This window comes from Magallana gigas, chromosome 5, assembly GCF_963853765.1.
Source record: "Magallana gigas chromosome 5, xbMagGiga1.1, whole genome shotgun sequence".
Lineage (NCBI taxonomy): Eukaryota > Metazoa > Mollusca > Bivalvia > Ostreida > Ostreidae > Magallana > Magallana gigas.
In genome coordinates, this window is record NC_088857.1 from 41763539 (window position 1) to 41789123 (window position 25585).

Below are 25585 nucleotides of genomic sequence, written 5' to 3' on the forward strand. Positions count from 1 at the left end.
TGAGAATGAAGATGCCGGTGGCCTTACATGTACAGGACGATATCTAAAAAAAAAAAACCGAGGTCAGGTCACGATATACCTTCACTAATTTGGTATAAGACCGATGAAAGCCCAATGAACATTATTTTATAGCTAACATTTTTTTATTCTCGAATAAATGCGTAACTTTCGCGCTATGACTGTAACTTTTTGCGAAAACATTGCGGTTTTCTTCGAACGTTTTGTGTCATACCGCGAAAAGTTTCGCAAAAATTACGCGTGAAATCGCAAGACTTTAGCATTTTTCGCAAAAGTAAAGCCTTTAATTAATTCGCGAAAGCTTTTAATTATTAACAGTTACTCGTTTATTCGCGATACACATGTAATTAATTTTTTAGCTATGAACATGAGCTCAGTAGGCTTAATTTATGTTGGGTAAAGAAAAAGTATGATAACACTCGTTGAATTTTGTCTTATTATCTTTATACTTTGGAGGCTTTGCCTATTTTGATCTACATTATCAATGGAAACACATTGCAAATATTCAAGGATGATCCCGTGTTTTCATGCAATGCGGCCACAACATCCATGTTATATAAAAATTTCTACATCTCTGTAACACACTGATCGATACTGTACATTTCAGACACTTTAGCTGGTATAAATGTATTATAGATAACATATAGCATCTACTACTTCACGGTTAACTTGCTATCAGGAATATATATGCATTGGAAAAAGGTAATCAGATTAAATACTTCTTAAAAAAATTAACATGTTTTCAAACTTTGCTTTGTTTACGATCATTGTTTCTTTTCCAATATTAAATCAGGGATATAATTAGTGCACTTTATTCTGATTAATATATTGTAGTACATTCATTTGAGTTGTTTGTGGAATGTCAGTAAAGTAACATAAGTGGATAGTCGGAACGCTCATGTGAATACGACTTGGATTTTAGGCACTCCAATAAACTGGTTACCAGCGCCAACATTACAGAAACCAGTTTACAGTTTTACAAAGGATGCCGCGGAATGTGCATTACTGTGATTACGCAGTTAAATGCAGATGATGCATGATTAAAAATGGTAAGACATATATAACTGTCATACAAGTTCATTGACTGAAATCACAGATTGTTTTTAAATGTTGAAAGGCATCAGCAAACAAACACTTTTCTAAAACTGAAAAAAGAACAGAACAAACTTGGAACTGATAATAATACACATTTTATGTTCAGATTCGGATAGCTGCCTTGAATGACAGCAGCAGTGAGGTTGATGGCGATGATTTCAGGGCCAAGACTGTTGGAACAAGGGAAGCTGAGGTTTGTATCAACATTCAAATTAAGAAAGTCATGGGATTCGACGAGCTCGCAGATAAACTGTTTACACCACTGTACCAATTTCATTTTCAGGAATCGGAGGCATATACCTTGTATAACAAGGCCCTTGGACTACAGCGACAAGATATCCAAAAGGCTGAAGAGGCATTTGAACAGCTTCTCAGTCATGGATTTATCAGAGAGGTATTCTATTGTTGTGACGGTCAGACTGGTTCTATACCAACACCAGATAACTCAGTGGGTAGAGCACCTCACTAGAAAATCATTGCCAGGTTCTAACTTTTGGTTTGGTCCATCATTATTTCTCCTTTACTGGTACATTTGGCGCCATGCCAATTCCTGAAACTCCTGCCAAGGGAAAGAACTTGGGATGTAAGTAATCTAATTTAGATTCTAAAAGAATGTGATGGTCAGACCTGTTTGAATACTGGAGCCAGATAGCTATGTGGGTAGAGCACCTGACTAGAGAATCAAGGGAATTGGGTTCAAAGTCTTTTCTGGTTTGTCATTATTTCCCCATCCCTTTACAATACTAAGCAAAGTTAAATCTAGAGACAAAATTATGCATAGATTTGTTTATTTTAAATTTTCTCTTTATTATTGTTGACAAAATATTAGACTTAAAAAGGTAATCAATTATCTTTTGAAATTCTTGTATATTTCATTGTGTTTATCAGGCAGCCAAACTTGTTGAGACAGAGACAGTGGGAATCGTTCACCCAGGATTGCAGCTCCTGTACTCTATATACAAAAACCTGGCTACAATGTCCTTACAAAAGGGAGATCACGAAGAGGCCATGGAGTGGTACATAGAGGTATACAAATCAATTTGATTGGTTTATGTGCTTCACGATGATCTAATTTTCGCTTTTCTCTCGATCTCTTTTTTTAAATCGCAAATAATTGAATATGCAGAATTTATATCCTGTTTCATTTTCTATAAGAAACTGTTTAAATTGCAAAAAATGACTGATGCAAATTAAAAATGGAACAGATTTTTTACATTTTCGGAAATTTTGTGACACATGATAAAACCCAGAAATATGGTATTTATGAAGTAAGGTTTGTAAATCTTAAAACAGACATTTATTTGCATGAGTGGTCTGGGTCTTGTCAGAGACTTTACAGTTGTTAGGCAGTATGATCCAGTGATTTTCAGAAGTTAAAAGAGAATAACATCTGACTCTTTGATAGAAGTATGTTATAAATTTTCTATTGTTGAACTTCAAGCAATTCTTAATCTTGTTTGTAAATTGTTTAAATGTTTAGGCTGTGAAAGTGGATGAATCTGAGACCACAGTTTGGTATAAGATAGGAACTATAGCCCTGAAACTACACAATTACCAACTTGCTAGATTGGGGTTTGAACAGGTAGAGTACATCAATTATAAAGCGATTGTAAAAAATGACAATTTATATAAATAGTTGCCATCCATAAAAAAATTTTGTTGTGTATATTTATTACAGATGAAAATAAGTGAGAATAAGATAAAGATGCAAAGACATCTTTTAAAGACTAAACACTGCTATATGACAGGGTTGGAAATTCACCAAAAATAGCAGCCAGCCACAGGGCTGGCTACTTTAAAAAGTTACCAGCCCTGCCCAAAATCTGCCAGTCCTGATAAAAAAGTTCATTATAATGAATGAACTATACATAAAGCTTAATATTTACATCTGTAACACAGGCCCCTCGAAATCTTTAACTTTTACAAGTATTTGAAACCATATCTAAACATAACCCAAAGAATGCTTATTATTAAGTATGACATGCTTAAAAATATTAAACTATTTATCTACATGTACTATATAATTATAAACCCTCTTTTAGAAGCCGGCTAACAATGTCATGATCATGAACTTTCTAAACAATTTCAAAGATTGACAATAATATGATATCAAATATTGAAAGGGATTAAATTAAAACAACTGTAAATAAATGTGATAAAAATTTATTTATACGGTCAGATGCACTCCTTTTAACTTCTAATTGTGTTTTGGTCTCACAACACTATTTTTCTGTAGGTTCAAAATATCATGGTCAAAGCAAAATAATTCCAGATTTCTCGTTTGTTTTGAGGGGTTTTCTGCCAGTGACAGGGCTCTATTTTCAATGAGATAAAAACGGTTAAAACGCATATTTTTTCCGCTTTTGTAAAAATACGAGGTAACTTGATATTCTTATGCCAATTACTTGCACAGGGGATGAAAATGCTTGTACTTGATTTTCAACCACATGAGTAACTTTGATGTCTCCGAGTAAACTTGTGTCTTTGTGTTTATTTGCTACTAAATCGTTTATGAATTATTGTTTTAAAAGTTGTAAAGGGAGATTTAAAATCAACTACCCACATCTAAATATGCGTAATTTTGGTCAGAATATATAGTAAAATATAATAGTGGTGTACAACCTATTCACCCTCGACATTGTTTACAATAGAGCTTCCCATGTGTTTCAACTGTACATCGGCGTCTTTTGTTTTGGTTGTATACTTTTTTTCCCCTTAGCGTCAATCAAGGAACGCTTTTTGGGAATCAACAAACTCAAAAACTTGCGCATCATCTAGCATGTTGCTTCTATTGCAATAGTGCCGAACAAAATTGTATTGCGAATACTGGTTGGCTATAATAATCATTCAGACCAATGAGCGAATAGATTATAACTTGTAGAGCTTACCTAATTCTCAAAGAAACCTAACAACCGACATTGTCTGTACTTTTTGTGAATGAGGTAAATAACTTAAAATAGAAATTGTCGGTTTTAAATTAGGAACTGGCTATTAAAATTAGCCCGACCGCCGGGCTGTCTTTTGAAGTTTCGCCCCCGCCCGCCTAAGAAACAGACCGTCTCGGGCGGTCGGGCGGGCTCTTATTTCCAACCCTGTATATGATAATTAAATACCAGTAATTGATACTTTTATTGAAATGAGAAGACTTCAATGAAGAATTTTGCTCCATAAAATGATTTAATGATAAAAAAAATGTTTATGACCACATGCAGTTGCAGAAGTCACATTCTTGCAATGATTTTGTTCACAGGGCCTGCAGTGTAATCCCAACCACTGGCCATGCCTGGACAACATCATCACCGTTCTGTACACCATCAATGATTACTGGTGTAGGTATTTGGCAGAAAGATACGCCAAATGATAGAGGCTAATCATACAATAATAATAATAACATTTATTTAGTGCTTTATCTTTAATAAAACTCTAAAGCACTTTACAGAATAAGTCAAAATTACATGATAAAAGAAGACTAGTTTACATTATACATTACATTTTACATTAATACAAAACACATTAAAAAGATTAGAAGTTGCGGCAGAAAAAATGAGTAATTGAAGCAGTCTCTGTGAAAATGAAATGAAAGTAGAAATATCATCAATGTTTACAATATAGGAATAACTCTTATTGTAAATTCTGAAAATTTCAGATTGCCTGTACTACATATCTAAAGGTCTGAAGAAGGATTACCTGTACCTGAAAGGAATTGTTTTCAGGAATCAGATATTCAAGGAACAACCATCTCTGAGAGATTATACAAAAGAAATGTTCAAAGACTGGTAGGAAGAATTTTGTCAATATGAAATAATTTCTTGAATTGTATTTGAATTTAAAATTATGTAAAGGCACAGAAAAGATTGATGCTGTTTGTCTGACGTGGGTTTTATTTTTACTTCAGTAATCCACTAATTAATACAGAGAAAGTTGACCAAGAAGATATAGACGAGGTAATACTTTGTATCAAGGTTTAGTTACTGTAAACGTATTATGTTTGGTGTGTACGATATTTGGCGGAATTTAGTTTGTGAACAAGTTGGCGTGGATTTGAATTAGCGTATTCCTGAATGTGACTATTCTTATACATATGTGCATGGCATTTAGCGATGTACTTGATTAAGTGGACGCCGCATTCCGCCAAAAGCGCTAAATCGAATAAACAGCCCAATGTAGTACCTTGTGGTAACCATGTTTGATGGAGTGTATTTATACATATAGCTGCAGGTCTGTAGCTCCCGGTCTGAAAAAAATCGAATAGACAACCTGGCAGCTTCAGTGCCTCTCATAGTTAAAAACTGCAATTTACGACGCACAAAAAATTGCTCTAGTTTTGGACTGATTAACCTTATTTCCAAACACTTTTTATACAAATATTTGATTCAAAAAAATTATTCAGACATTTTACTACATACATCATCAATTTACTTGCCTCTGATATTCTTTTAAACTCCATCACCAGCCTCTTAAGTGAAGTGGTGCAGTTTGTTTACATTTAAAAATGGTGACTCTTGAGCTTGACGTGAATTTAACATACTTCAATTTCCGAGGTCGCAAGTGTGTTTAAGAGAACGTTTGGGGCAAGTAAAGTACCGATATCTGCAGTTAGTTAAATGAAGAATTTAATGATACTAATTTTTTCCACAGAATATGTTCAGAAATAGGGTTAATCAGTCCAAAACTAGCGCAATTTTTTGTGCACCGTAAATTGCAGTTTTTTACTATGGGAGGCACTGTAGCTCCCAGGTCGTCCATCCAAATTTTTTCTGACCAGGAGCTACAGACCTGCAGCTAAGATACATATAGATGTATTGTAATACATGTTGATTGAATTTCATTTTTCTATAGCAGTCACAAAATATTTTTTGCATACAGTTTATAGATGAAGCTATGACTATGAGACAGAAACGAAAAGAACTAGCCAGAACCCCACCAATGAAACCTAATAAGCTTCCAGTCCCTATTAAATCATACACGTAAGTAACTTATTTAACCTAGCATATAATTTGTTTGAATTTTGAAAATGCATTGCTATTCAGTAAATCTTTTTGTTCAAAACTTTTATACATGTATATTATTTGCTATTAGTTTGTCATTATTGTAAACATTTATTTACTAATGGAATTCCAAATGTGACAAAAATAAAGTGCTGAATTGATGAAACTTCATTTATTTATATTTGTAGGTGGATTGCTGTTGGTGAAAGTTTGATTGCCTTATACAATACTATAAAGAAATCCAACCCACCCATGGTAGTACATATGTATTTCTTTTCAAGTAATCCCATAGTGTTACATTCAGACAGTCATCCTTATTGTCATTGTCTCCTCCTCCTCCTCTAATAACACTTTACTTATGTTCTTGTTTAACAGAGTATGGGTATACGTGTGGATCTAAGTGATTATGCTGAAGATCAGGACAAAAAAACTGAAATCCAAATGAAAGAGAAACAGAATCAACAAGGAGACACCTCATCTTCCTCTGAGGTGCCACCACAACCAACACCACAACAACCACCTGAAGAGAACGCACCACCACAATCATCAGAAAATAAAGAGGAAGCATCAAAGTCCATAGAGGACAATGTGGAAATTGTGCCCTCTGAAGCAATGGAGGTTGACGAAACTCCATCAATTAAGTCGGAAACAAATGTGACCTCTTTGAGTAACACTGGTATAACAGATGCTGTTATCATCTCTAGCACTGTCACCATTCCCACTTCTAGTGAAATAACTGTAGTGACTTCTGTGTCTTCTTGTGAAAATGTGATTTACAGTAGAAGTACTGTGGGTCAAGAGTCGACCCCTCCCTGCTCCTCCGCTATGGTTACTGAGGACCCAGGGGTCCTCCTGTCACCTCCAACCAGCGCTCCTTCCACTCCAGATGTGTTCAATTCCTGTACGCCTCTGTCCTCCATTCCCATATCAGGTAACAATTAGTGAAGGATAAGTAATAAAAAATTGATCCATTTTAGATTGTTTTGGAGCATTATAATTATAATTCTAGACATATCTTCATTATACTTCATACATCTTAACTTCATCCAGTGTTGTTAAAACCTTGTCACATTTGTACAAAATTCCAATTAAAGGGGAACAAGCTAATGTTTGAAGAATTCACCTACTGACAATAAAGTTAAAAATGAAGGGGACTAAGATTTCCATTTTTGTACATTCTTTATTTGTTAATTAGTGTTGCCTACACCATTTTTTTAAAATTGCGTTGATAACAAAGATTTGTTGATGTAAATATACCTTGTTTATATTTCAGTGACTTCTGCATTACAAGACAATCCTGGGTCAGAAACGAGTGACACAGAGGGCAAGAACAAAGGACAGAAGAGGAAACGGTCATCCAACTTTGATAGCCCATTTTATGAGAAGAGGCGATCAGCTAGGGTAAGTAACAGTCAAAAAGTGAATATGTTATATTTCATTCCAGATGTGACATGTTCATGTAAGTTAATGTATGTTGAGATGTTCATGTATTTCGATACTTTTTTAAAATTCATCATCAAAAAATTGTATGATTTTCAAATGTTTAACATGACAATGATATGTTCCAGAATAGGCACATCTTGTTTTCTTGTTCATTGACAGATGTACCTTATTTGCATCTTTGTTGGCCTTTCAGGTGAGAAACACTTTCACTAGAAGAGAGGAGGAGCGAGTCAACTTTAGAGAAATTTTGGAGACTTTCATACCTTCCACTCTTCGGTAAATTTTTCATTTTGATTGATGAGGATTAAAAATGTCATTGGTACAAGTAAATATATTTATGCTCTTGAGTACATGTATTTACCGGTACATGTACATGTACTTATGATTTCACACAAAGAATAAAGATTGGCTGTCAGTTATTTTGCTTGTAATTTGTGTCTAACGTAGGATAATTTTTTTGAGTATTTTTTCACTGTTTCTTGATGAGTAGGACTGGAAAACCTTTTAATTATTAAAACTTAATGGAGGATAAACTTTCCTCTGTTTTTTTGTTATAATTGTGTAGATTTACCGAGTATTTTAGGATTGCATTTGTGAAAACAGGTTAGCTATAAAAAAGTGTTTATACATTTAGACCAGGAGCTGATGAAGAAGAAATGGATACTCTGGATCTTGTATCGGAGAACGAAGAGTCTGTCTTCTCCAAAATTAACACAATAGGTAATCAACCACAGCAAATATATGATCATTACTGGCAATACAAATGTTATAGTCAGAATGTCACATGTGCAAGTTCTTACCTATCAGAATCAAAATTTGAAAGACACTATGTAACCTGACCATTTTCTTTTCTTTGTAGTGTATCATTTGATACATATACATGTATATTTTGTAGAAGCCACTTTATAACAGAAACACCATTTGAATGTTGTTCATAGCTGTAGTTGATGATACTTTATAAGGATTTTTTTAAACATTACAGAAAATAGTACTGCTTTAAAAGCAAAGTCCTTGTCAGAAACAGAAGCCAGTGATGTGCAAGAGTTCCTTCAGAGGGAACAGAAGAATGGTGGTGTGTTGATGCTGATGCTACACTTCATGGAGTCCCTGTGTGACCGGGCCGAGCTGTCCTGGCCCCAGGAGCTGGCCTCCGTGTACGTCAAGGTGTACACAAGGTGGAGGAAACACGTGGACCTGCCTTGTCTTCTCAGGTTAGATTTGTTTAGTGGAGCAACTCAAGAAGTGTGTGTAATTTTATTACAGAGAGTCTTACTATCATGATGAAAATTTCCATTTAAACACCTGCATTGCAACATTTTTATTTTTTTTTTCAATTAATAGCAAAGATGAACCAGATGAAGATATTCGATCATTTGGAAAGGTAAATTATCTTTGATAACTTTTTAGACAAAATTTATGTTGGTCATAATTTTAAGACCATATATCTATTACAATGTATCCGTTTGCATTTTAATAGTAAATGTAATTTTTGATGGGATTTCCTTTATTTTGTTTTTGTTTATAAATATAAACTGACCATGTTTTGTAGATGCTGTTGTTGAGGCTAGAGTTACAGTTTGATCAATGGCTGACTAAACACCTCAAAAGTGGGGCATCTCCCAAAGGGTAACTCTCTCACTCTACCACTTCTAATACATTTATTTGTATATTATAAACCAAATATTGAAAGCACAAAAGGAAACTGTATATAAAAAGATTCACTTGATATGATACATGTATTATCAATATTGTTAAAACATGTTAATGAAGTTTATTAAACGTTTATACATGTACAACTCTTGTTGTCCAGGTTATTGTTTCCTCTCTGTTCCAGTGTTTGTCTGGATCTTGCTTTGTAAGTGTTATATTTTGTTCTGTAGGAAGAGTCCCGGTTCAGCGGTGCCCTCGGAGATGCCTGGGTCCTGGGAAGAGGACATGGACTATGTGTTTGGGTTACAGGGACAGTCCCAGGTCCTGGGCTCACTATGGCTACAGCACTGTGTACGGGGTACGTCTCCATCTGACAGAGTGTTAAGCTTATTGTTATTAAAGTGTTACATGTGGTCTTATAGAGAGGATTGTGTGTGGTAGGCAAAATCATTTTATTGATGATTTTACAAGTTTACATAAAAGATGAATATGATCTACATCTGTGATATTTGTTAATGAATGAACTGAAAAATTTATATAATAGGCTAATAAAGATGTTGAATTGTTAGAATCATCTTTAAAGGAAATCTAAAGTATTTATAATAATGATCCAGAATCATTTAAAATTTATTGAAGATACAATAATGTTGAATTTGTTCATGCATTAGTTATTTTAATAGCTTGCTGTTTGTAATAAGTGCCTGTAACTAGTAACTTGATTGTTCAGTGTTATAACTGTTCTCCACAGCTCTTTGCACAGGATGAATGACCATCTTTAAGTCCTCCTTAAAGATTGCTTAAAGGTGCTTAAAGGTAGCTTAAAGACGATCTTTAAGTCACCTTTAAGCTATATGTGTTGCTTAAAGGTGGCTTAAAGCGTAAAGATGGCTTAAAGGCAGCTTAAAGACTATCTTTAAGCCACCTTTAAGGACAACTTATAGGTCCTTAATGTCCAAACTTCTTTAAGCCACCTTTAAGCTACCTTTAAGCCACCTTTAAGCCACCTTTAAGCCATTAAAAAATTTTTAATTCAATATTGTGCTTAATTTACCAACAAAATGTATAAACTTTATGATAGAAAAGGTATTAAAAACGGTTTTTGTTCTAGAAAAAAAAAAAATAATAATAATGACAATGCCCAAGGCGAGAATTGAACCCGGGACTCTTGGTTTACCAGCATCACCTCGCTTCCTCTGCGCCACAGTCACTTACAAATCTTTTGTGGTTTTTATATCCAAAAACCATTCAGTTTGTAACAATCAGTTATATCTAATTTATAAATTACATGCATGCATGTATTTAGAAATAAATACGGAACTTGGTCTTCAGTGGAAAAAAAAAATATATTATACCTAAATGGAAACCGTTAGGCTCACTAGTAGGCCTTCTTTGTTAATAAATTTAAACCGAGTAGATATACTTTCTATAAAAATGCAAGAAAGAGAATGAAATCATTTCTTTTTAGTAAATGCATTGAAACTATCAGGGTATTAGTTATACACAATTTCCCGATTTTCATGATCACGGCTCCGTTCCAGTATGTTTACCGGTAAATATTTTTTAGACTATCAATTCCATAACAAACAATATTACCAATTACTGGGCGGTGACGTATTTACTACATGTGGCAATTGCAAATGATGTATACATTTACTTGAACATACAATTGTATGATGTACCAGGCTGGGTATGTGACATATTTACCCTTATACATATATTAAAATAATTAACCTCTATTTATCATCACCGGTACATTAATTAATTAGCCTTAAGATTTAACTCTTACATACATGTATCTTTAATTTGTAGACGTAACATTTTTAAAACCCAGAGTTAGGAAATAATACTTTGAAAATGAATTACAAATGTAAATAAACTTTTATTCACTAGACTTATCGTATACGCGTACATACTTTTAAGATTTCAACGCCTTTAGAAACCCTTTAGAAACACGACACACCTGTTGTGTATATCTTGTATATTCTGTGTTAGTTCTAGGGGTTTTCTTAAGTTGGACAAACAATAGACTCTAATTAGATATACACAAACGAACAAAACTATGTCTAGACAAACAAAGCAGTAATATTTTGACCAATTAATTTATAATAGGAAACAAACATACTTTATTTAGTTTCATACACAGATTAAGATACAGAGACTGCGCTCACCCCTACAATAATTTTGAAACCAAAAAAGAATTTTATAACGACAATCTGTGTCCATCGGAGCGGTGTTGATGATAGCGATCTGTGTTTAATGGAGCGACAATTAAAACCGCCTAGAACACCCCCCCCCCCCCTTCCTTGGAAATTATATTATCACTCTGATCCTCCCCTCCCATCCCTATAAAAGAGCTTTTGCATTTAATATATGTTTTTATTGTTCAGCTTGATCAAACTTTACCTTAAAGGGAACTTAAAGATGGCTTTAAGACAACTTAAAGGAAGCGCAAATGCCACTTAAAGATGCTTAAAGGTGACTTAAAGATGGCTTAAAGGTGACTTAAAGAAGTTTGGACATTAAGGACCTATAAGCTCAGCTTAAAGGCGACTTAAAGGTGGCTTAAAGATTGTATATCCTTTAAGCCACCTTTACGCCACCTTTAAGCCATTTTTAAGGACTTGCTTAAAGATTGTTTTTCGCTCTGTGTTGGCTGCTGTAACTAGTAACTTGATTGTTCAGTGTTATAACTGTTCTCTACAGCTTTCTGGCTGCAGGCTAGGCTGTGTCTTCTTCAGGGAGAGATTCAATATGCTTCATGCAGTTTCCACAAGGTAATGTCACAGTATTGTTTATATTCTTTTCATGGCAATATTATGTTACAACATTGGGAACAAAAATCATTAACATATAAGTACATCATCAAATTGCAAAGAATCTTCTTGAGTTATATTAGGAACATGTATATGTAATAGATAGAAATATAGGGAGTATTTATGATAATTACTTATACAAAGAGGCCTTTTGGGTACAATTCCTACTTAAACAGTTCTAGTTTTTGGTTAAGGAAACTAAAGATTTTCATCAAAGAACTATATATGATAAGAGTTCAATTTGGCCCCCATAATTCGCCATTTTTTAAGTGTTTCGGGTAAAATAAAATATTAACTAATTTTTTAGAAGAGTTGATATAAAATATATTTTTCATCTATTTATTTGATTTATTTGCACTCACTGGCAGTATATGACGTCAGAAGTGACGCCATTTCTATAATTCAATCAAAATCAGCCAAAAATTGACATTTTTCTTATCTATTTACGAATGGGAAATAGAGAGCGCATGCTTGAACAAGAAAATTTTTTTTGTCACTTATCAGTCTTGGCTAGATACATCTCTGATAAAAATATTTTATTATACCCCCTGCAAACAAAGTTTGGGGGGGTATATAGGAATCACCTTGTCCGTCTGTCCGTCCGTCTGTCCGTCTGTCTGTCTGTGCAATCGTGTCCGGCCCATATCTTTCTTATGGAGAAACATTGGAAGTTCTTACCTCACACAAAGATTGCTTATGACCTAAGGGTGTGTCATGATCTTGACCCAAGGTCATTTGGACAAGGTCAAGGTCACTGGCAGAAAAAATGCAAAATTCGTGTCCGGTCCATATCTTTCTTACGGAAAAACATTGGAAGTTCTTACTTCACACAAAGATTGCTTATGACCTAAGGGTGTGTCATGACCTTGACCCAAGGTCATTTGGGCAAGTTCAAGGTCACTGGCAGAAAAAATGCAAAATTTGTGTCCGGTCTATATCTTTCTTATGGGGAAACATTGGAAGTTTTTACTTCAGACAATGATTGCTTATGACCTAAGGGTGTGTCATGACCTTGACCCAAGGTCGTTTGGGCAAGGTCAAGGTCACTGGCAGAAAAAAGTGCAAAATTCGTGTCCAGTCCATATCTTCCTAATGGAGAGGCATTAAATGTTCTTACTTCACACAAAGATTGCTTATGACCTAAGGCTGTGTCATGACCTTGACCCAAGGTCATTGGCAGAAAAAATGCAAAATTCGTGTCCGGTCTACATCTTTCTTATGGGGAAACATTGGAAGTTTTTACTTCACACAGAGATTGCTTATGATCTAAGGGTGTGTCAGGACCTTGACCCAAGGTCAATTGAGGAAGTTCAAGGTCATTGTTTCAAAAATGCAAAATATTGTCTGTGTCATGTCTTGTATTAATGGAAATATTAGAAGCTAAAATTTGACACAAAGCTTGCCTGTCTCAGGCCACATAAAACTATTTTTAGACTCTCATCCCCGTCTCTCTGAAAATGGCCTGCCCCGATGAATTATTTTTAGGAAAAAAAAAATTTGTGGAAAATTTTTTTTTGGAAATCCGGTTTAGTATACCATTAATTCAAAATGTTAAAATATTAAATGTTTCTTAGCGGGGGGTATCAATTGTGAGCTTGCTCACAGTACCTCTAGTTTGTTCAAGAATGCACGCTCTATGTTTACGGAAGGAAAAACTCAATATTATGTAAACACATCACATACATATCTGTACTAAGAAAACAGAGAATGATTGTAAAATGATGATGTTTATTTTAGGGAGCTATTTTAAGCCCTTATCATATATAGTCCTTAGTAAGCATACAATCTGCTTGTCATTTTATAATCAAACAGTAGATGCAGGCTGGTTCAAGTTTGGTTTCTTCACTCTTGTGAGATGTGTGGGGTTTTTTCTTTGCTGATTGTTCTTATTTCCATCTGTTTAGGCAAAGGAGTTTTTGAAGTGGAGAATTGAAGATGAAAACGTCCATGAGATTCTTCTCAAGAACTGTCAGAGTGACAACTGGATTTCAATTGGTAATTATAGAATTTTTGATATCTGAGAAAGCTAACTATTGTGACAGTTTTTGGTTAATTAAAAAAGAGTTAAACATCCATGTTTCTTAACTATTTTGATTTACCTTACAGAGAGCATAGAAAGACATCAAAATTCTCTAGAGAGGAGCCAGTGCATGGATGAAATGCAGAAGTTGTATGATGCCAAAGAATATGATCAGGTGGTGGAGCTCCTCCTGAAAGCTGTCACTCATCCAAGTCAAAAACCTATGGTGGGTAGATTTTGTTTAATTCTAAAAGAACTGAAGAGTTTTGACGTTCCTGTTTATTTAGCTCTGTAAGTTGAAAAAATGCATGAAATGGGAAAAAAAATTGTCAATTTCTTACAAGCATATTATGATTGTTTCTTTGTACTGGTAATTACTACTGCATGAACACCAAAACAATGATATTTTTATTTGATTGTATAATTTTCTATTTCCAGAGGAAAGAATCAGATTCCATTGTACCGGCAAGAATTGAACAGCTGTGTTTGTTGCACGATTGTTTGGTTAAAATGGGAGATGTGAAGGTACAGTATATTTTCAATCAATATGGGTTGATAAATGCCCGTCTTATTTTAGTCTTTTGTAATTGAAAATAGCACTACAAGGAGTACTTTTGTTTACATAGCACTAAGCGCAACCAACAGCTATCAATTTGTTGATACTTTTTACTTCATTTGTTTTCTGTAGAGGTCCATGCATTGGGGTGAAATAGCATTCCATGAGGCCTTCCAGGGATACAAGAAAGCTACCACTAGCCCTCACAAGGACGAATGGTCAAATGTTCTAAATCAGATTTGGTCATTACTTCTGACGTAAGAAATATGATAGTACTTGTGAATACCTTTGAATTCCGACATCATGATTTGTCAATAGTGTTTGTTGTTTGTAGAAATGAAAACTGGTACAAAATAAAGTTTCTTAGAACAGAAAAAATTTACAGATTACTGTAGACGCATAATATAAAAGTAAGCAAACAAAGACAAATTAAAAATCTTGTTGCATCCTTGTATGGTTTTTTAAGAATTGCAAATCTATTTTTGAAATAGGAACTTGGAGAAGCCAGAAAGTTTAAAAGATCTGAGTGGACCCAGAAAGATGCGTTTGACCTCTGACCTGATGGCAGTGATTGACATCATGATGTCTGTACCAGAAAAGGCCACTGACATGCCGATCGGAAGTGTGCTGCCGTGGATGATTCTCTACTCTGTCATCCAATGGTAATTGTACATGTGTATAGAACTCCCTATTCAGTTTTGTAACTACATGTACATGTACCTTACATGCTTAAAAAAGACACAGTGAAATCATTTCAATGAGCCCATTTAACTTGTTAACTGCTTTTATGGTTTTTGTTTTGTAAAATACATATGGTATATGAAATTACAGCCATTTAAAATTACAGCATTGAAATGATATAAAAATTTTGAGTGGGGTTACAGCCAACAATGATTACCTGGTATATGAGACAGAGGGGCAAAATGTTGCCTAATGGGTAGTTTCCTATCATTTACTTAAAGGAGAAACAAAACTACAAAGTTAATGTTTAAAGTACATGTGAATGTTGTTGTTGTTGTTGTTGAACCATCTAAACAAATTTTATCCAATTTTTAACCGGGTTTTCCGAAGGAAAAATCCGGTTATTAAAATGGTGAAAATGGCGGGCAGGCGGCTGCCAAAAGGGTACCCTCATTGTACGGATAACCTCTCCTACAGTTTTCAAGATAGGAAGTTGTTCTTTTGCAGATCAATTGTACATATATCAGAGGTGTGCATATTGCTAGGATTTTGATTTCTGATAATTTATGAAAAAAATACCAGCTTTTTAACTTAGTCATTTTTTGGCAAAATATTGCATATAGGGTACCCTCATTGTACGGGTAACTCCTCCTACAGTTTTCAAGGTAGGAAGTGGTTCTTTTGCAGATCAATTGTACATATGTCAGAGGTGTGCATATTGCTAGGATTTTGATTTCTGATAATTTATAAAAAAAAAAAAAAAATACCAGCTTTTGAACTTAGTCATTTTTTGGCAAAATATTGCATATAGGGTACCCTCATTGTACGGGTAACTCCTCCTACAGTTTTCAAGATAGGAAGTTGTTCTTTTGCAGATCAATTGTACATATATCAGGGGTGTGCATATTGCTACGATTTTGATTTCTGATAAATTTTGAAAAAAATACCAGCTTTTGAACTTAGTCATTTTATGGCAAAATACTGCATATAAGGTACACCATTTCACTGGATATGGGTTGACATGGATTATGGATACAGTTCACATAAAAGAAAACCCGGTTTGCTGTCACATTGACAGCTTTTCACTTGTTAGTATCTTGACCACACAATATTTTATTTACATGTATACGTAGTTTCATACATGTACAACATACTTATTTTCCTATAGTGAAGAAAAAGAATTCTTTGATCTGCAAAAGGAGCAAGAGTTATCAGCCCAGAACATCAGTGACAGCATGCATTCATCCTTAATGCTGCTCAACGTTTCCCATGACTACTTAGGAAGGTAAAAATATTGTTGTTTCATCAGATGAACATGTATTAAAACTGTAGTAAGGAAAGCAGCTTACATTTGTGTCATCCTTAAGAAGCTTGTTAAACAAATTAATAGCCTCTCTTTTTGATATTGAGGACTCTGCATATGAGATAAAATTTAACTAAAAGATTGTTATTTTCTGTCCCTTTTAGCCATTCATGGTGCACCAAGTCCAACGGAAAATTCCTGATATTTTTCATGGATGTCCTCCAGCGGAAGATGACGGAGCCATTGAAGTACACAGATGACCTGAGACAGATGTATGAGCAGTGTGTTTACTGTCTCTATGGACACCCCAATAAGAAGGGCAGGGCCAAACACCTGGCTGACCACAACTGTCCACCAATCTCCCTCACCCTGCAGCAGGCCATTAAGATGTTTGAGTACTTCAAGCCCAAAAATTTACCCGAGTTTGACAGCTTTAAGACTGACACAGTTTCTGCTGAGGTTAGTAACCATGCTTCCTTATGTCTTAGAACCATTTTAAGAAGGGATTGGACTTTAGGTATAGTTGTTTCAAACAGCAATGTGACATAGGCCTGTCTATTTCATTGCTGGCCACTCAGCTATGGCTCTTTGAAATCAACAACATTTGTCGGGCTTTTGAGCAAAAATTACGAGATCTATGCATATTTCACTCGAAATCAACATTTTAATTTGTTTTGATGCAAGAAATAAAAAGTTATGTCCAACCAAACGTCCAAGGTGTTTAAATGTTCATGTTCAATTCCCTGTTTACTTTATAAGTGGCTATTTCACAAGGTAAAAGTTTTGAAGAAGGATGGAATTTAAATTGTATTTTTAAACTTAAGTACGGTATATTTTTATTCTGTGTTTTTTTCTTGCAGCTAGAGTCTTTGTTAAGGAGAATTATACAACTCATACCTGAGAAAGAAAAACCAGGTGAGGAAATATTTCAAACAACACATCTTTATATGTATTTTACAAGTCAGTTTTGCACACATTTAGGAAGTAATATTTAAAAAAAAAAGACAGAAATTAAAAAAAAAAAATTTAAATACCTAATTTTTTGTATCAATACCAAAAGATATGGGGAAAATGTGTTCTTTGACTAAAATAACAAGAAGAATGATTTGTTCTAAATATTTTAGGAATTCTGATGTATACACAGATGCTTCTAGAACCTATACAGTATACTACATTTCAATTTTTATTGTGTTTTAGCCAGCAGACTTGACAAAGTTCAGGATTACATTGATGGCAATAGCAATGTTGTTCCATCCACAGAGAAGGGGCTGGAGTTCTTGTAAGTGTCCTTTTATACTTGACTATACTTAAGCTTTGAATGATAAGATAATGTTTTCTTAGACTTTGTAGTTACTTTGATACTCTATTCTTGAGGAATAGTTTACATGTATATGAATTGATTTTTTATGTTTTTTTCAGATCTATAACACAGGAAATTTACTACTTACTGGCTGATTATTATTTCAAGAACAATGAGCATCCGTAAGTATACACTATACATGTACAGTTTGTATGCAGTGGTTTTGGACATCAAGTTTTCTTTCTTCCTGTATGACACAAACTTTGATTTTATCATATTTTGTTTTAGGAAAGCCATCAAGTTCTACATGTATGATATATGTGTAAACCCACTACGACTTGACTCTTGGGCAGGCTTGGCTCTGGCAAGGATGTATCAACTGGAGCAGAAACTCAATTCTGTAAGTGGTTCTACGTGGAAGCAGTTCTTTTAATATTTTTATATATCTTCTCTTTGTTTCTTTAAGAGAAAGTATTTGTATGTTGCTGTGAGAATTAAGATTATCATTAGGAATTCTCCCCTTTTCAGACCGACTTAAAGTTGGATGTGTCACTCCAGAAGCGTTCTCGTGCTGCCCTTCGCTGTTTTGAGAGATCTGTGGATATAGAGGATGCGTACGGCAAACTGTGGATGGAGTACGGATCACTGTCCTACCAACTGCACACCCACTCCTCCAGGCAACTCCACTTCCACGAGGTAGGTAACAGTGGTAACAAATATTCTATGTAGTTCTCCCATTGAAGGATGAAGCATAGAATTGGGGTAATTATTGCTGTACTTAGAATACGAAATGAAGCAGGCATTAATATGTGAATGATGTCTGATTCAGAGAAACTGTTTTAAAAGGTATTACATTTGGAAATGTTTTCATTTTAGAATTTTTGGCAGAAAACAGCTGCCTTTAAATCAAGTTCATCCCTAAGTGTCATGCAAATCAAATATATAGAATCAGAAATCAAATTCATATCCACACTAACCTCTTGAAAAACAGTTTCTGCCATACATAATATATACTAAATACATGTGTGCTACATTTACAGTATCCTTGTATTGCAAAGAAATATACATGTACATTTACTGGTATCGATTATGTAATACACTGCATAGATGTGAAGTTGAATATAATTTTTTTTTTAAACTTATACCTGTATTAACTATTTTAACTGTTGTTAACATTAAAACTGATATGATATACATGTAATCTGTGATCCAGGAGAAGAAGCAGGAGTGTGATGAGGACTACCTCCCTACAGAACTGAGGCAGGTGGCGGTGGGTTTCAGGCTGGAGATGTTGGAGCTGGCCTACATGTGTTACAAGAGTGCCTCGCAGTGTGTGGACGAAGAGAGCGAGGAGTGGCTCACCGACTACATGATGGGCAAGTGTCTGGAGAAGATGCATAAGGCACCCAAGGAATATCTCAACTTTTATAGACAGGTCTCTTGTTATTTTCAGTTTTTAATAACTTTGTACAAATTGAACACTGATATCTCAGAGGGAGATGGAAGTCTCTGCTGCAGTTCCTTTAATTATTTCCAAACATGTACATCAACATTTTTCTCTAGGACTTGTTAAAATTGAATTTAAAAGGCTGGACTATACACAGATAATATATATGTAATGTAACATTTATAATGATTTATTGTACCCGGTAACTAAAATTGAATTAAGATGTAATTCTTATGCATGTATGATTCAGGCTTTGGCCGCCCTACATGAGGAGAATGCCACTTATCCTAAGAAGATTACTTATGCATACACAGCTCACACTTCACCAAGGTTGGCAGTGGAGGCTCTTGAGGCAAGTAATCTACTCTATGATGTAGATCTATTCATAATTTAGTGTACATGTATATCCTGTGGAACTAAAAGAATGCCAGTTTTCATGGTTTGTCATAAAATTACTTTTTCAAGAAAATGTTACATAAACAATATCTTAGAATGACTCTATCTTCTGTACTTTACAGATGTTTTATCGCCTCCACGTTTCCATCTTGAAGTTGTTGTTAAAGGGAGATCACTCAGAAGAGTACCATGACTATGCTGAGTACATAGAACAAGCAGCCAATTCTCCGTTTGCCAAGGGATGTGAGAAAAAAGACGAGGAGTCTGGGAAGTTAGTATAATTTGTGAAGCATTTATGATGATTTTCTTCCCTGTCCATACTATTTTGTATGATGTATAAAACAGCTTTTGAACATAATTTTTGTAGGATTTTTTGTGTGTTGTAAATTTTATATATAGATGTACTGGCAAGCGCAAATGTTTTTCACCTTTTTTGATATACAAAGTACATTGTTAATGTTGACAACCAGGCAGCATTGCTGCTTTTGTTGAAAGTATAAGATTCAAAGATGTTATAGGCTTGTTTTGGTTATAACCTAGCTGTATTATGTTGCTGGGTGAATAGAAGATATTTTGCTTGACTGTGTTGATTTTATTTCTCTAGTGTGTCTATAGACCATAGTGATCCAAAATCTGATAAAACTACAACCAACCAACAAGACCACACCTACTCCAAGGTCAATGAAATCACAAACATGATGGAAAATGTCACAGATAATCCAGCTAACGCCGACTCTGCTGACAGCCTGGACGAAAAGATGGAGGACTCGGCAAACAGCCGAGACAGTAGCATGTATTTCCCCAGCGCTGAGCAGTCAGAATCTTCACAGGACGCTATAGAAACCATGGAAACAGATGACAGTTTATTTTCATCCAATTTAATTAAGCCATCATCTGAGACTCCAAAAATGCTGGAATTGGCAGCTGAGGAACTAGAACCAGAGAGCAAGTCTACTGATGCTTTATCCAAGCAGAAATCTTATGGTTTTATACCTTCAGGGGACCCCAGTTGTGCGGAACCTGAGTTAAAAAAAGATGCAGAAGTAATTGAAATATTTTCATCTCCAGAACCTTTTGATCCTAAATCACAACCTAAGTTTTTCGTACCAGATACTACACATAAGGGAGATTCCAAAGACTCTGATGTTGCACGGCTGGAAGTTCCATCTTCGTGCACTGAACAGATTATAGAAATGGAACCTACTGTGAAGAATACAAATGAAGCTTTGTTGAAAGATAAAACAGAGAATGATGGTGTATTGCAGAAGATGATTGTCAGTAAAGCACGAGACAACCCAGAGGTCACAAATGTGGCTGAAGAATCAAGTGCTAACATACAGATATCCAAACCGGACCCTGTGTCAGATGTGAAAGGTAAATATTCCTACAATTTACATAGCTTGCATATATAAGAATGTTTTCAAGTACCATCGTTTGATGTATGAATTTACCAATCTCTAACCATGTATATATGAGAAGACTTGATTACTGTATCAATTTTTGCATGAGAATAATCAGGAATTACACGTACCAGTTCAATATTATTTTGTTAAGTCTCCTTGTAAACAGTTTGGATTTTTAGAGTTTGTTAGCCTTAGAGTTACATCTGATTGCAGTATATCAAAGTTTTTAAAATAAAATCTATAAAACTTTGTAGATAATGAAAACAAGCAACTGACTGCAATATCCAAAAGTACAGAAATAACAGAAAAATTCCAGGAAAGTTCTAGTCCTGTCAATATTAAGCTAGGTCATGCTGAAAAAGAACTACCAAAATCAGCACATACCATTCCCAATAATCAAACCACAGAGCTAGGGAATAATGAAGAGCCCTGCAATAATTCAAATGCTGATGGAAATATTAAAAAAGAGTTCACAGCTGATAACCCAGCAGTTACACAAACAGGAGGGGGAGGGGATGCAGACACAGCAAACACTCAGGAGGGAGGTGGACAGACAAGTCAACCCAGCAAGCCAGTCCAGACTGAGAACAAACCTAAACTGGAAGGGGCAGCTCTCCGTAAGGACCTGATAGAGAAGTGTATGGCAGCACTACACCTGTGCCTGTCCCGGTTCCCCACCCACTACAAGTCCACCTACAGACTGGCCTATGTGTACTTCTACTCGCCTTACCATAAGGTATGAAAATAGAGTTATGAAGGATTTATCTGAACTTGAAGTGAAATAAACCATTGACTTGTTCTGTGTTATTTTTTTTAGAAATTCATTCATGCAACATGACCTTAAAGCAACATCAACTTTCTACCATTGTTGTTTTGAATTAAAGATAAGTCATATACAATGAACATATTATTTGTTTTTGAGAGACTGATTGGTATATACTGTTACTGTGCTCTATTAATATGTTGTGGAACATTTAGAACCATTTGAATAGGAGCTTGGACTTTGGGTAGTTTTGTCAAACAGCATTGTGATTTAGGCCTGTCTATTTCATGGCTGGCCAATCGGCTATGGCTCTTTGAAATAAACAAGATTTGTCTGGCTTTTGAGCTAAGAGTATTCAATCTGTGTATATTTCACTTGAAACCAACGTCATATTTAACTTGTTTTGACGCAAGAAAAAGAAAGTTAAATCCTACAGAAAGTCCAAGGTCTTGTTAAAATGGTTCTATGTGACAAAAGCCAGATCAGTGATACATGATAATGTCAATGTCAAAACCAAAAAACCAAAACGAAACATAAACTTTTGTGTTTAGATTTGCTACAATATACATGTAACTTAACAGGTATTTTATATTGAAAAAAATAGATATTTGTGACTTTATACACCACAGAATTTGCAGTATGCAAGAGATCTCCTGTTGGGAAATCCTCAGTGGCAGTCACTTAGCTACATGCCAGCACAGGGCCTTTTTAGTGAGAGGAAGTCAGCCAACTTCTTCCAGGTGGGCAATTAATATGTCAAAGAATCCTTTTGTTTCAATGATTCTGCTTAGCTTCTGCATGAGCAAACAGTGAAGGAATTCTGAAAACTTGGGTTGATTATACATGTACATGCTGCAGTACAAATTCGTACTGAGTACATGAAGGAATATATATAACATGTACACATGTACGAAGTAATATAATGTAAACTTTAAAATGATCTTTCAACAGGGAACATGGAGGCTGCCTATAAGTGAGGTGGAGAGGGCAGGAAGCTTTGCTACTCATCTGAATAGAGCTGTTCTCCTTCTTCTGAAAATTTTGTCGGAACAAAAGGATGTTCCAATGTTACACCATCTGCATCTACAGCTGAATAAGACCCCTGATGCTGAAAAGTAAGACATTAGTATACATAAAAACTCGAAACACCTTTATTTGTTCTCTACCTCTTAGCATTAAAGCATTTACATGAAAGTTTTATTTAGTACATGTATAGACTTAAAAAAATTAATATAGAACTGAATAAAATTGAATTTAATGTTTCCAAATAAAGTAGGATTTTTCAAATTTCTCAATTCTTGATTTTGGATGCTGAATGAACAGAATCTTCATAAATATTTTATTGAAATTTCTAAAGCATGATTGTATAAAATTTTCCAGGAAATATTTAAGAGATGCTGAACGACTGCATTATTCCCGACTGGCATTAGACTACTGTCTAAGCGCCATAAAGAACCGACTACCAGACATCCGAGAAATGCAAGACAGAGAAAAGGCCATTAAACTATTGATGGAGACATACAAGAGTTACAACTACTGTATTTCTAAAATGAAGTCAACAGTGGGACCACGTGTCAGTAATCTATTGGCGGCCACATTCAAAGCTGTCATGAAGGAAGAGGTTAGTCTTTACCTCACTTAATGAATCAAATCTGAATTAAACTATTCCATTTATTTGAGAAAAAAACAAGCTGTCTTGTATTGATCAAAATGTTTAAACATTCTTTGTTGTCTGTAGGTATTATCTGACAAACCGTTGCTTGATCAAGCTCTCAAGTTCTGTCAGCTTTACCACCAACAGAATGCTCCACAAAGACAGGTAAGAACAGTGAAATAATAATGATAAATACTTTCCGTCACAGTAGTTAAAAAAGAGTGTTGCAGTTTGATTATGAGTGACATATACTTAAATGAAAGGACAAGCATGATTTCTAATGTACGGTATTTTGATATAGGGTGCTGTCCGGTCTAGTGCAGACACCAGCCAATCAGATTCCTCCTTCTTCTCTCCTGACCGCTCACTGAGCAATCTCTTTAGACCCTCGGGAGTACCCCAGTCACCAGTGAAAGTACCCCAGTCACCAGTGAAACTACCACAGAGCATTTCATTGACCAGCCTTCAGGGAAAATCTCCGCAGTCTCCTCTCCCCTCATTACAAGCATCACCTACTAAATCACAGCTACCTCAGTCACCAGTCAAGTTGCCTCAGGTTGCCTCCACATTGGTACCAAAACTTCAAAAGCCTGTTGTGCAGTTGACAAAGTTATCTATGGTGCACAGGAATATCCCAGAATTAAGTGAAAAGCCTCCACAGAAGGAGGATTCTCAAGCATTAAAAAGCTTAACTGGTGAGCAAAGCAAATCCAGTACTGGGGCATTGAATGTGAAAGAAACAACCCCTGGAATATCTGCCATTTCATTTATCTCCTCCTTAATTGAGGAGGGCATAAATAAAACCAAAAAACCAAAGATGGAGTTGCCTGCCAAAAGTGAGAGTGTGGTTGATGAGCCAGCGATTCCACTGGTTAGTCCTGTCACTCCCACTTTTCCGGACAATCTCTCTTGTTCTGGACTCAGTCCTGGCTTATCAAAATCTACGCCTCCAAAGCCAAGCCTAGAGATATCAGCGAATTCTTCTCCAGTATCAAGTGAGGGTGTTTTGAAGCCTTCCTCCTCACTGCCAAGCCAAGGGTTATCAAAGCAATCTCCCGCAGGGTCTTTGCCACCAGTACCTAACCCACATGTGTTTAAGACCTCTCCCCCAGGGTTAGGCATGAGGGAATCGAAGCTCTCTCCTAAAGAGTCTATCCCTAGAACATTGATGTCAACTTCTGTCCCTTCTCTAGTAGTGTCGAAACCTTCTACCCAAAGGTCTAGTCAAGGATCATCCAAGCCATCTCTTCATTTGAGTCATCCAAAGAAAAGGCCATATGTGGTGGAGGAGGTAATTGAAATTCTGTCATCTGATGATGAATCTGAAGCAATGGATGTTACACCTTTATCCAAGCCATCTGTTGCAACTAAACAAGAAAATCAGCAACAAACATCAAAGGACAATGCTAGAATAACTGAAAATCCAAAAGATCAGGGAAGTAGTGCTTTAATTACGTCTAATGTTAAGACAGAAAAAAGTGCAAGTGTAGCAAATTTGAATACTGGGAGTAATGAAAATGATTCAAAGACGGATCCACAGAAAGAATTTGGAAAGGATGATTTGGCTGATAGCAAGGACTTGCCATTACTGGACCCATCAACAGGTTTATTTGTGACAGACTCTGACAGTCAGAGCAGTGTCTATGTAGCTAACCCAGAAAATATCTCATTTGAAGATGAACTAATGGTGGAAGATGACTGAATTGTATATAAAATGGAGAGAGAGAGAGAAAGAGAGAGAAAGATATCATCTACATGATTTATATCTTTGAAATTATGGAAAGATGTGAACATCAGTGATAATTCAAATTGCAAAGAAATAAAGTAGTTATCAAAGATTGTTTAGATTTATTCATTTACCAGTAGTTGGGAGTACTAATAAGAATTGACATAAAAGAAAGGTAACATGTTATGCACACCTTTGAAATTTTACACACAGAAATATTTTTGATCATTGACATCATTTTCCTTAATTTGAATGAATCCATTAAATTGTTTCAGTCTACATTTGAATAGCAAAATTAGATGTATTTTGATATCTTGAAATCAGAGCAT

General features: G+C 35.2%; 1 protein-coding gene across 1 annotated transcript; it reads left to right on the top strand.

The window, feature by feature from the left end:
* The first annotated feature begins 938 nt into the window (after positions 1-938).
* Positions 939-25370, top strand: LOC105347315 (calcineurin-binding protein cabin-1). Its single transcript, XM_066085500.1, has 41 exons — positions 939-1067; positions 1220-1306; positions 1397-1507; positions 2002-2139; positions 2594-2695; positions 4364-4442; positions 4760-4889; positions 5009-5057; positions 5980-6080; positions 6290-6356; positions 6477-7032; positions 7375-7502; positions 7738-7820; positions 8179-8264; positions 8527-8755; positions 8886-8925; positions 9094-9170; positions 9425-9552; positions 11898-11968; positions 13912-14002; positions 14114-14253; positions 14466-14552; positions 14716-14840; positions 15075-15245; positions 16433-16549; positions 16732-17026; positions 17428-17482; positions 17765-17846; positions 17987-18049; positions 18156-18267; positions 18396-18563; positions 19081-19302; positions 19565-19666; positions 19833-19981; positions 20315-21084; positions 21368-21849; positions 22506-22616; positions 22828-22991; positions 23257-23497; positions 23615-23695; positions 23832-25370. Exons 1-41 carry the CDS (start codon positions 1065-1067, stop codon positions 25230-25232), a joined length of 7494 nt encoding a protein of 2497 aa, XP_065941572.1. The 5' UTR covers positions 939-1064; the 3' UTR covers positions 25233-25370.
* Positions 25371-25585: the final 215 nt, after the last annotated feature.